We start from the raw sequence: 12,499 nt of genomic DNA on the forward strand, positions 1-12,499 counted from the left end.
CTCTGATCTCCAGCATCTGCAGTCCTCACTTTTCCCCTTAAGTGTGTCTGTTCTGGATACATCAGTCACATTTTACAGCAGGCTCCACATTCTCATCGTTCCGAAGTACTTTCTTTTAAAACCCAGTACTGGGTTTTCGATTGGCTGTCATGGCCTGTAGAATTGGTATTTCCTCACATTTGGAAACAACTTGTTGATCTGTGCTATCAAACTCATTCATAATTTTAAAAACCTGCCCAAGGCCATCTCTCTTTTTTTCCTATAGGAAAGGACGCTAGCTTGTTCCTCCTTCCCTGTTCTTTGTACATCTCAGTTGTAATAGCATCCTTGTGAACCCTTCTCACACCTTCCCTTCCTCATTTTATAATACAGAGACCAATCCCCCTCAGTGGTCTAGCCAAAGTTCAATGCATACAAACATATGAATATATGAATTAAGAGTAGGTCACTTGGCTCCTTGAGCCTGCTTCATCGCTCAATGATATCATGGTCGATCAGGTCACTCCATTTTCCTATCTACCTCTGATAACCTTTCACCAACCCTCCACCGCACACAAGTTTAACATAATTCTTCTTCTCTCACTAAGGATGACCCCCCACCCCGGCTCCCAATGGTTTGTTTGCTTTATTATCCATTGCTGTTTTGTGATTTGCATGCCAATAGCTCAACATCTCTGTTCCTCAAACTCATTTGGACCTATTGTTCATGCTGTGTATGACCTCCCCCAGTTCTTCCTGCCAAAATATGCCAGCTCACAGTTATCAATGTTCAAATGAATGTGCTAATTACACACATGTTCTGAAACTTTATCATTGTCTTTCAAAATCCAATATGTTGTGCTTCAGTTTGCAGTGAATTCTGTCCATGGTTCAGTTATTACATGGTTTTGTTCTCATTGGACCCCAGTGACTCTGTTATAATGGACTCCCACTGCATTTATTGCATTTTGTTTCTCTTGTTAGCTACACCCCCATTTTTGTGTCATGTGCAAATTTTGGAATTATGCTTTTGAATGATTGGTTTACTTGCAAGTTCCAAATACCTATCAACCTTTCTGTCCACTCCACCATTCGATAGAATGGTCGATCTGAATTCTGAGTCTAAAACATTCACTTTAATGGTGAACAATAATGGAATGTCAATTTCTACACCTTGCCAATCTGATGAGTTACCCTTACCACTGCTCACTCATAGACTTGCTTTCACAGACTTTCTCACTGACTCTCTCATCTGAGAGGACAGGTGAGACCTCAGTTTAACATCTCATCCAAAAGAAATCTAATGCTGTGGCATTCCCTCAGCAGAGTGAGAGCTTGGACTTTTGTGCTCAAATCTCTGGAAGTGAAAATGCTACCCTGAGCTGTGACTAACACTGGGCAGCTAGTGTCCATAGATTGCTGGACACTGAGCAAACAATCTGCTCAGGAGAGGAGAGAACAAAAGATGTTTTCACTCGGTATGCAAGTTGCTGACTTTTTGTGATAAGGCTATTTTTGAAAGTGCAACCACCCTTAAAACACAACTCTAATTGTTCTTCCACTGTGTGTTGACATTAGGTTCAAGTGTAGAATTTGTGACAAGCGTTCACAACAGAATGTTCCCTATTTTTATGAATTATCAATATGTACGGGATTATGGAACATTCTGACACTGACACGAGCTTTTTGGCCCAACTACTTCACTTGAACCCACCCTGCCCCTCATTAAATTTTTAAAAATGTGTTCATGGGTTGCTAGTGTAGCTGGTAAAGCCAATCGTTATTGTTCATCCTTGACTGCCCTTGAGAAGATGGTGGTGAGTTGCCTTGGACCCTTACAGTCCAAGTGGTGTGGTTATACCCACAATGCTGTTGTGGAGGGATTTCATTTCCAGAAATGATCTATGAATGGTGATATAATTCCATATTGGGTATTATCTATGATTTGGGGGGAGCTTGGAACTGGTGGTATTCTTATGTGCCTGTGGTAGAGGCCACAGTTCCTAAAGGATTGTACAAGCAACCTTAATGCATTACATATTGGATCTTGCAGATGGTGCACGCTGCCACTGTGTGCCAGTAGGGGAGAGCGGTAATGTTGAAGTTGCTGCTGATCAAGTGAGCTGCTTTGACATGGAGGGCGTTAAGCTGGTTTTTTTAAGTATTATTACTGCTGCACTCAACCAGAAATGCGGATTGAAGTCACTTATGATAACTGTGTTGCCATGTTCTAAGCTTCTCTCTCCTAATTAATACCATGCCATACTGTCACTAATATTTGGTGGCCTATAAAGACCTCCAGTCAAAGTCTGCTGTCCTTTGCTGTTTCTTAGCTCCACCAAAACAATCCAAACTTTGTTCCTGCACTCTGAAATTCTCCCTTGCAAATGAACTTATGCCATTCCTTATTAGTAATGCTAAGTGACCTCTTCCTTTTTAGTTTTCCTAAATGTTGATTTCCTGGGATATTCAATTCTTAATCTTGGTCACTCTGTAGCTATGTCCCTGTAATGGCACTTAAATTGTATCCATTTGCCTCAGTGTGTGCATTTGGATCATTCAGATCCTTTAGCAAGTGATGCTCAATGGGAATCAGTAATATGCCGGCTCAGTCAGCAAAGCCAACGTTCTGTACATAAATAAAAAATAAATCCATCTGTCTTGAATTTTTCTTCATTCAGTTCTTTTAATACCTGTCATTGCTTTGTCTGTCTTCTTTCTTTGTTTGCTACTCTTCAACTTCCTTTTAGTAATTTTGCTTCTTTGAATTGAAACACTCTTAGGTTCACATCTCCCTGCCAATCCAGTTTCGCTCCCTAACAACACTAGCAAATCTCCCTGTGAGGATGTTTGGTCCTGGTCCTGCCAAAATACAGCCTGTCCATCTTGTATTGATCCCAATGCCACAAATCTGATGCCCTCCCTCCTACACCAGGTCACATGTTCAGATTTTTTAATTCTCCAGTTTTTATGCTCACTAGCATGTGGGACTGAGAGTAATCCTGAGATTGCGACTTTGGGTGTCCTCCTTTTCCAGTTTCCGACCTCGATTCCTGTGTTTGCTTTGAAGATCTAATTCAACTTTCCACCTAAGTTATTGTTATCATTGTGAACCATGGGCTTTGGCTCTTCACTGTCCCTAGAAGTGTAGCCTATAGCAGTTCTGTGATATCCATGATCTTGTTCCAGGGAACAACCTCTGCCAAGTTTTAGTTTAAATCCTCCTCAATAGCATGAGCAAATCAGTCTGTAAAAACTTGGCCCTAGTCTGTTGAAGTACAACATGTCTGATTTGTAAAGGTTGCCTCTGCCCAAGAGATAGTCCAAATGTCCCAGCAATTTATGGCACACATCCTGTACTCCTCTGCTACCCTGCCTGCTCGCCCGCCCACTATATACAGGTTTACGCTGTCACACTTGAGTTATAGAGTTATAAAGCACAGAAACAAACCCTTTGGTCCAATTTATCCATGCTGACCAGATATCCTAAGTTAACCTAGTCCCATTGGCCCATATCCCCCTCAACCCTGCCTATTCATGTACTCCTCTAGATGCCTTTTAAATGTTATTATTTTACCAGCCTCGATCATACTCCTCTGACAGCTCATTCTATACTCACAGCACCCTCTGTGTGGAAAAAATTGCCCATTAGGTCCCTTTTAAATCTTTCCCCTCTCACCTTAAACCTCTGCGGTCTAGTAATGGATTCGACCACCCTGAAGAAAAGAACCTGTTTATTCACCCTATCTGTGCCCCTCATGATTTTATAAACCTCTATAAGGTCAGCCCTCAGCCTCAGATACTCCAGGGAAAACAGCTCCAGATTACTTAGCCGTTCCCTAAAACTAAAACCCTCTGAGTCTCAGTCTTTCCCTCTCTCTCTCTCATGCGCACGCTTTCCCTTTCACGTGCACAGTTTCAAGGCCAATTGTCAAAAGTGATGAATTATGGTCCCATGTGAAGTTTTAATGAGATTTAATGACCCATCATGTTGCTTACATATGGGGTATTGTTGAGCAATCCATGGGATCTAACTTGATCTCTGCTATTTGATGTGTTCTTTGGGATGTACAGTTGCAAATTGTTACCCATGTTTACCTCATGTCAATACTGAATGTTAGATATGAAGTCTGTGGAAAGATTAGATTACCATTCCAACTGTGCTCAAATTTATAGTTGTTCATTCAGAAACATGGAATCTTGTGGCCTTATCCTCTTAGTAGGTGTCTGGGATTTCACACTTTGTCCACTTTTAAAGAAAATGTTACTGGCCCCTAGCTCAATCATAACATAAGTTTCGTGTTTGTTTTGGTGACAGGTTGCAGAAATGTCTTTGTTTCCCTAAATATTGAAACTCCTATTACTATTCTATGCACCATCATTTTTTCTTGGGTCCGTCTCCAGTGTTGCTGGACTTGGCACTGGCTGCACTCCACAGATAACTGTCATTTTCTTCAGCAATCAGAAATGAATCTTGGAGAGTGAGGTATACTCTAGAGACTCTTGCCTCTTTCTACTTGATTCCTTCACAGTTCCCCATTCCCCATCTCCTTGCACACTCCAAAGATGTAGTTAAATGCATCTATATGCTTGGTATTCACATCCGCACCTGTGCTTGAGCTGCTCCAATATATGACACACTCTGCATTTTTATCCAAGAGCATTCTGAAATTCCCTAATAGCACAGGCCATACTCACGAGCTTGGAACTCCTCTACCGATTAGATGATCATCCTTGTTACTTAAGTGAGACTTACTAGCTGCTCAATTCTGTTGCCATCACATAAATGAAGGACAACTCAATACTTAATCTTTTTTTTTATAAAATGCAATTTTAATTTCCCAGTTACTTAGATTAACTATCCAGAAAAGGAGAAAGGGAAACATGGCTATGTGGTTAAAACTCAGTCTTTTAAGATAATATTCAATTCCTGTATTCTTGATACCAACATGCATAACCTCACTATCTTCCATCAGCCAAGTGTTTGCCCAGTCTCTTAACTTGTCTACCTTGCTTTATAGACTCTGCCATCTTCATTACTCCCCTTCCTACCTATTTTTGTGTAATCTGCAAATTCGGATACAGTGTATTCATTTTCCCCATCTAAGTCATTAATATATTGTAAATTCAAGCAGGATAGAAAAAGAGAAAACAATGGATATAATGTTTTTTGGATTTTCAGATTCCATACATTATGCTACTTAGAATACCCCATAATGTTAGAGGTGGTTTGCTAGCATGGATAGAACATTGACTGGCTAATAGAAGCCATGATGTAGCGATGCTGGTGTTGGATTGGAGTGGACAAAGTCAGAAGTCACGTGACACCAGGTTGTAGTCGAACAGGTTTATTTAAACTCACAAGCTTTCAGAACACTCCACCTGATGAAGGAGAAGCACTCCGAAAGCTTGTGATTTTAAATTATAACCTGGTGTCACATGACTTCTGACTTTAACTAATAGAAGACGGAGTTGAGATAGGGGGACTATTTTCAGGATGGCAACCTGTAATTTGTGGAGTGCTGTAGAGATCAGTGCTGGGACCAGAGCTATTTACAATATAGATCAATGATTTTAGATTTGAAAAATGAATACTGGTAGCCACTTTTGCAAATGACAAAAACAAAGTAAGGACACCATAGCCCCAGAGGACCAAAGCTCTTCTCTCAGTGCCTGGTGATGAATTTAACCCGAGGGTCACCACACCTCTGCTGAGGCATGAGATTAAGGTGAAAGGACCTTCATGGTTACCTCAGCTGGTCTGGGAAACGAACCCATTCTGTTGGCATCACTCTGCATCACAAACCAGCTGTCCAGCCAACTGAACTAACCAAACTCCATAAAAATAGCTCCAGAAGACCATAGAGATGCTCTCTCATCAGAGAAAGTGAGATGACAGGTGGTGGTTTAACCTGAGGATCACCAATTCTCAGGTGAGAGTGAGGAGAAGGAGGAAGGACTATCATGGTAAACTCAGCCAGGATGAAATAGAACTCATGCTATTGGTATCTCAGTATCGCAAACGAGCCATTGGCCAACTGAGCTAACTAACTTCCATCACTCAGTTAAGAAATAGGTGAGAAGGCAAATAGCGAGGATGACAAAGTAATTGCAGAGTCGACTTGTTAAGTATGAGAGACATTCCTGATGAAGGGCTTATGCCTGAAATGTCGACTCTCCTATTCCTCGGATGTTGCCTGACCTGCTGTGCTTTTCCAGAGCCACACTTTTCGACTCTGGTTAATCATGAGAGCGGATGGAATGGAATGTGGGTAAATGTGAGATTGTGTGCGTTTTGGCAGGAAGAATAGAGAAACTAAACATTATTTGAATGGAGAAGGACTGCAGAAAGCTGCAGAACAGATGGATTTGGGAATCCTTGTGCATTAATCCCAAAAAGCTAGCATATGCGCTCACCAGCTAATAGGGAAGGCACGTGGAATGTTAGTCTTTATTTCAAAAGTATGGAAATCTTGTTAAAGCTACACGAGGCACTGGTCTAACCACAGCTGGAATTCTGAGAGTAGGTTTGGGCTTCTTATCTACGGAATGATATACTGGCATAGGTGCAATCCAGAGAAGGTTACTAGGTTGATGCCAGGAATGAGGAGGGGATTGAGTAGGTTAGACCTGTCCTAATTGGAGTTTAAAAAAGTGAAAGGTGACCTTATTGAAACCTACAAGATTCAAGCATAAATACAAGGGTTTATGCGGGAACGTTGTTTCCCTTTTTGGGAGAGTATAGGACCAGGAGGCGCAAACTCAGAATAAGCTGCTGCCATTTAAGGAGGAATATCTTCTCCCCAGGTCGTAAATTTGTGGAATTCTTTACCATAGAATGTTGTAGAAGTTGGTTTGTTAATTATGTTCAAGGCTGAGATCCCCAGATTTTTAATCTTTAAGGGAATCAAGGGCGATGGGGGCAAAAAGGCACAAAAGTGGAGTTGAGGATTGTCAGATCAGCTGTGATCTCATCGAATGGAGGAGCAGATTTGATGGACTGAATGGCCTGGTATAATTATGGTTTGATTTTGTTTTTCTTTCACTTTTTCAAGCTCTATACCCAAATTCGCTCCAGCCCTCGATTTTCTTCACTAAGTGAAGTGTCCCAAGCATAGGCATCTACTTATCTTCTCCCTGGTGCTCCTGTTTATTTCAGGTTTGCTGCTCTTTCTGATTCCCTCCACTGGATCTATAGATGTTGAATAGGCTTTGGGGTTTCAGGAGGTCAATTACTTGCTGAAGATGTCTAATGTCTGACCTGCCAGTGTTTATGGGATTGTCCAGTTCAGTTTTTAGTCAATGGTGACTGCTGTCCACCAGGAGATTGAATTAATGGATGCTTGATAGCCTTAAAAATAATTTATCGATTTATGTTACATCAAGAGTTACCATGAGGGAAATCTGGTCTTTAGCTATCTGCTTTGTAGAGAGAGTTTTCTACCTGTCCTTTCATTCTCTGTTTAAATTTAACCCCTCCTGTTGTAATTTAACATGTTATGACCCTTTGCTGATCAGATTCTCAATGTATTGGTTCTTGATGAGTTGCTTTCCTGATTGTTATCAGTTACAGGTTAGTTCAACCAATCTAGACGTAGCAGTGAAAGGCTTGGACGAAAACCGTCAACCTATTAAGTCTGTGTCTTCATTTAATTTGATTGGTCCATTTACTTGCCATTGCTGCATATTCTTGAAAACCCTTACCTAACAAAAAATACTTTGTTCTGTCCTGAGAGTTTCTATTGACCCTCTGCATCCACAATCCATTCAGAGAGAGAGAGAGAGAGAGAAAAAACGTGTGTTTCAGGTTACCAGTACTCTTCGTGTGAGGAAATACATCCCAATATCACTGTTGAGTAGCTCAATTCTAATTTTAAGGTTATTCCCCCCCATCCTATTCTTGATTCTTCTCATTTGAGAAAATTGTTTCTCCGCTTCTTATTTTGACCTTACAATTGGATCACTCCTCTGTCTTTCCCAGGGCATTTCACACAATATTGAATTTGTTCACTAAATGAGGTCTTACCAATGCCGTAAACTGAAGCATCAGTTCCAATATCTCAACTTTACAATCTGTCACCCCTCCCCTCCTCATGAAAAAGGTCAACGCAGATGAAGGTGAGGAGAACTTGTCAGTGACTGACCATAACCTCCTGATGCTTTTATAGCACAAAAGATGGAAAGTTAATTTACTGTGCAAAATCATGTGCAAGTCTTAAGAGTACAGTGCCTGTTATCAGTATTTGTCAGTCTCTAGCGTCACAGGTTTCTCCTCTCAATGGCCTTTTGCCTTCATTGAAGAAGCTACCCCATGATCACTGCCATCTCCACACTTGCTTTTTTGCTGCTTGGCACTGCTAATGATTGGCTGACAGGAGGGCAGCTCCCACAGTTTCTTGTCTGGCTGCATCTTGATGGTGTTCCTGAGAGTGATGGTTTTGCAGAGTTGGCTCTTAGTGGATTCAAGTAATGGAGTCTCTTTCTTTGGGCAATTCCCTGGGGTCCTGAAGGCCGGTTAGTTAATTCTAATTCCTGAAATGGAGTCCTGCCAGTGACCAGGTTCCCCCTCTGCACTGTTTCCATTACAGACCCTCTCGCAGCCGGCACCCTTTGCAGACGAGAATGGAGTGAAGAGCAGCAAGCCATATGAACGTGTGACATTGGAAGAAGCAAAGATTGGGACTCCCCGTGAGTATGGAAAGCACTGCCATTGTCCACAACTTGCTGCCCTCTCTTTCCTTCACCAAAATATACTTTGTGGAAGAATAAGGTGGGAGGGGGAAGTCGTCTAATTTAAAGCGTAGGCTGCTCTTGGAATAATTCCGTTTATTCTGGACACCAGACCCCAGGAACAATAACCTGACTGTGGAGAATATGTCGCTGATTCACTAAAATAGTGCTGGGGCTAAAAGGATTGCATTATGACCATAGGTTGCTCAGATATGATTGCATTCCCTTCAATAGAGAAGGGATGATGATGATCAAATTTACACAGTGAAGGGATTCAATAGGGTACATGAAAAATCATTTTCTGTGATGGCTGGAGCTCAGTGCAAGGGGACATAAACCCAAAGCCTTTTCAATGGTGATGGCAGAAAACACTTATTGATTAAAAAGTTTTGGAAACTCCACCTCAGAAAACTGTTGAAGCTGTGAGTTAGATAATTGTTTCAGAAGTGCAATTGATTTTTGGCAGATAAAAGTAATAAGGGGTATAAAATCATGGCCTCTTGTTCTTGTGTTGTTCTGACCAGACTCTATGTCAAGCAATGGAGATTTGAGATGGGTAAGCAAACTGGCGAGGGAATTTTGATTTGGTAACGAGGCTGTGGGGATGCAGAAAGCTGTTGACTTTTTAGTTTAATGTGCAGCAGCTCACCAGCACCGTCTTCAGGGTAATTAGGGATAGACAATGAATGCTGGGCCTAGATTAGAGTGGTGCTGGAAAAGCACAATAAGTCAGGCAGCATCCGAGGAGCAGGAAAATCGACATTTCGGGTAAAAACCCTTCATCAGGCAATAAAGCCTGATGAAGGGCTTTTGCCCGAAACGTTGATTTTTCTGCCCCTCGGATGCTGCCTGACCTGCTGTGCTTTTCCAGCACCACTCTAATCTAGACTCTGGTTTCCAACATCTGCAGTCCTTGTTTTTACCTAATGAATACTGGGCCGACCAGCAATGCTCCCACTGCCTTAAATATTTTTTAAAAAATGTACTGGGAACCACCAAATGAAGTAATTTTTTTGTTCAGTGATGGAGAAGTTGCAACATTTGTCAATCCCTTGGTCCTGTAGTGTAGTGGTTATGTTATTGGTCTAATAATTCCAAGGGAAGGGCAAAGGAGATTCAAGTTCATATTCCATCACAGCAACTTTTTATCAATTATTGTCATGAAACTGCAACACTGTCCTAATTAACAATTACATCGGTCATCCTTGCTCAGTCAGGTCTATGTGGAGCTGAGAATCGCAATCAGTCATGCAGTTATTGAATGATGGAGAAGCACAAAGGGCCAAATGTCCTACTTTTTGCTTCCTTTGTTCCTGTGCACCACTCCAAATCAGCAGCGAGTCCCCTCGGAAGTTTCACGAAGGCTGCTCACCACCACCACCTCAAAAGAGAAGAAGACTGGGCATCAAATGCTGGGTGTACTGATGGCATTCAGACTCCAAGAATCATATAGTGATGAAACATAGTAGAAGGACACTTGGCCCATTCTGCACATACTGAGAATTATTGGAACCAGATGATGATGATGACGACAATAAGATGAAACACTGTGCAAATGAAAATCTCTCTTCTGCTTCAGTGGATCGCCCAGTTCGAGTGTATGCTGACGGAATCTTCGATCTTTTTCATTCGGGACATGCACGGGCCCTGATGCAGGCCAAGAGTCTTTTCCCAAACACACATCTAATCGTAGGAGGTAAGGATTATCCTTGTGAATGTTTATTGTCTTATTAATACTTCTTACAGATTGACTTATATTGGAAAAAGGGGACCTCCTTAAAACTAAATTATTTTTGTATTTTTTACTTGGAATTTTCTGCGTGGCCTGAGTGTTATAGCAGTAACTAGCCCCCGTAAGTACAAAGAGAACTCTAGTATATAGAACTGAAAATGTGTTGCTGGAAAAGCGCAGCAGGTCAGGCAGCATCCAAGGAGCAGGAGAATCGACGTTTCGGGCATGAGCCCTTTTTCAGGAATGAGGAGAGTGTGTCCAGCAGGCTAAGATAAAAGGTAGGGAGGAGGGACTTGGGAGAGGGGCGTTGGAAATGCGATAGGTGGAAGGAGATCAAGGTGAGGGTGATAGGCCGGAGTGGGGTGGGGGCGGAGAGGTCAGGATAAAGATTGCAGATTAGGGAGACGGTGCTGAGTTCGAGGGATTTGACTGAGACAAGGTGGGGGGAGGGGAGATGAGGAAACTGGAGAAATCCGAGTTCATCCCTTGTGGTTGGAGGGTTCCTAGGCAGAAGATGAGGCGCTCTTCCTCCAACCGTCGTGTTGCTATGGTCTGGCGATGGAGGAGTCCAAGGACCTGCATGTCCTTGGTGGAGTGGGAGGGGGAGTTGAAGTGTTGAGCCACGGAGTGGTTGGGTTGGTTGGTCCGGGTGTCCCAGAGGTGTTCTCTGAAACGTTCCGCAAGTAGGCGGCCTGTCTCCCCAATATAGAGGAGGCCACATTGGGTGCAGCGGTTGCAGTAAATGATGTGTGTGGAGGTGCAGGTGAATTTGTGGCGGATGTGGAAGGATCCCTTGGGGCCTTGGAGGGAAGTAAGGGGGGAGGTGTGGGCGCAAGTTTTGCATTTTTGCAGTTGCAGGGGAAGGTGCCGGGAGTGGAGGTTGGGTTGGTGGGGGGTGTGGACCTGACAAGGGAGTCACAGAGGGAGTGGTCTTTTCGGAATGCTGATAGGGGAGGGGAGGGAAATATATCCCTGGTGGTGGGGTCCGTTTGGAGGTGGCGGAAATGACGATGGATGATACAATGTATGTGGAGGTTTGTCGGGTGATAGGTGAGGACCAGTGGGGTTCTGTCCTGGTGGTGATTGGAGGGGCGGGGCTCAAGGGCGGAGGATCGGGAAGTGGAGGAGATGCGGTGGAGGGCATCGTCGATCACGTCTTGGGGGGATAAAACTCCCCCTCCCACTCCACCAAGGACATGCAGATCCTTGGACTCCTCCATCGCCAGATCGTAGCAACACGACGGTTGAAGGAAGAGCGCCTCATCTTCTGCCTAGGAACCCTCCAACCACAAGGGATGAACTCGGATTTCTCCAGTTTCCTCATTTCCCCTCCCCCCACCTTTTCTCAGTCAAATCCCTCGAACTCAGCACCGCCTTCCTAACCTGCAATTTTCTTCCTGACCTCTCCGCCCCCACCCCACTCCGGCCTATCACCTTCACCTTGACCTCCTTCCACCTATCGTATTTCCAACGCCCCCTCCCCCAAGTCCCTCCTCCCTACCTTTTATCTTAGCCTGCTGGACGCACTCTCCTCATTCCTGAAGAAGGGCTCATGCCCGAAACGTCGATTCTTCTGCTCCTTGGATGCTGCCTGACCTGCTGCGCTTTTCCAGCAACACATTTTCAGCTCTGATCTCCAGCATCTGCAGTCCTCACTTTCCCCTCTAGTATATAGAAACAAAGAGTAGGTGGTAAAAATCACTGTGGTATATCTGATGCCAAAGATTTATTGGGCATAACACTACCCTATTACCGTTATTGTTTGAGGAAATACGTTTTGTTCTTAGAATGCTAAACTAACCCTGACATAATTGTGGGCAAGAGGTCAAAGGCCAACCTGGCATCATGCATACCTAACAAAAGCAAAAGTTGCTGGAGAAACTCAGCAGGTCTGGCAGCATTTGTTGAGAGAAAGCAGAATTAAAAGTTTGGATCCTGTGATCCTTCAAGTCACAGGAACCGACCTGTTACCTCGACTTTGGCTCCACAGATGCTGTCAGATCTGCTGAGTTTCTCCAGCAGTTTCTGTTTTTGTTTTAGATTTCTAGCAATTGCAGT

The 12,499-nt window shown here is 43.2% G+C and overlaps 2 protein-coding genes across 2 annotated transcripts in view; one reads left to right on the plus strand and one right to left on the minus strand.

The window, feature by feature from the left end:
- The window catches only part of LOC122556127 (uncharacterized), a 142,631-nt gene that overhangs the window by 31,007 nt on the left and 99,125 nt on the right, over positions 1-12,499 (minus strand). The window lies entirely within an intron of this gene.
- The window catches only part of LOC122556129 (choline-phosphate cytidylyltransferase A-like), a 53,359-nt gene that overhangs the window by 11,563 nt on the left and 29,297 nt on the right, over positions 1-12,499 (plus strand). The window contains exons 3-4 of the mRNA XM_043702603.2: positions 8,568-8,667; positions 10,289-10,405. Of these exons, the coding sequence (XP_043558538.2) occupies positions 8,568-8,667; positions 10,289-10,405 (217 nt within the window). The remainder of the gene's footprint in view (positions 1-8,567; positions 8,668-10,288; positions 10,406-12,499) is intronic.

Source organism: Chiloscyllium plagiosum, unplaced genomic scaffold (genome assembly GCF_037043375.1).
Source record: "Chiloscyllium plagiosum isolate Xiang-an unplaced genomic scaffold, Cpla_swu_hap1 HiC_scaffold_13, whole genome shotgun sequence".
Taxonomy (NCBI): Eukaryota; Metazoa; Chordata; class Chondrichthyes; order Orectolobiformes; family Hemiscylliidae; genus Chiloscyllium; species Chiloscyllium plagiosum.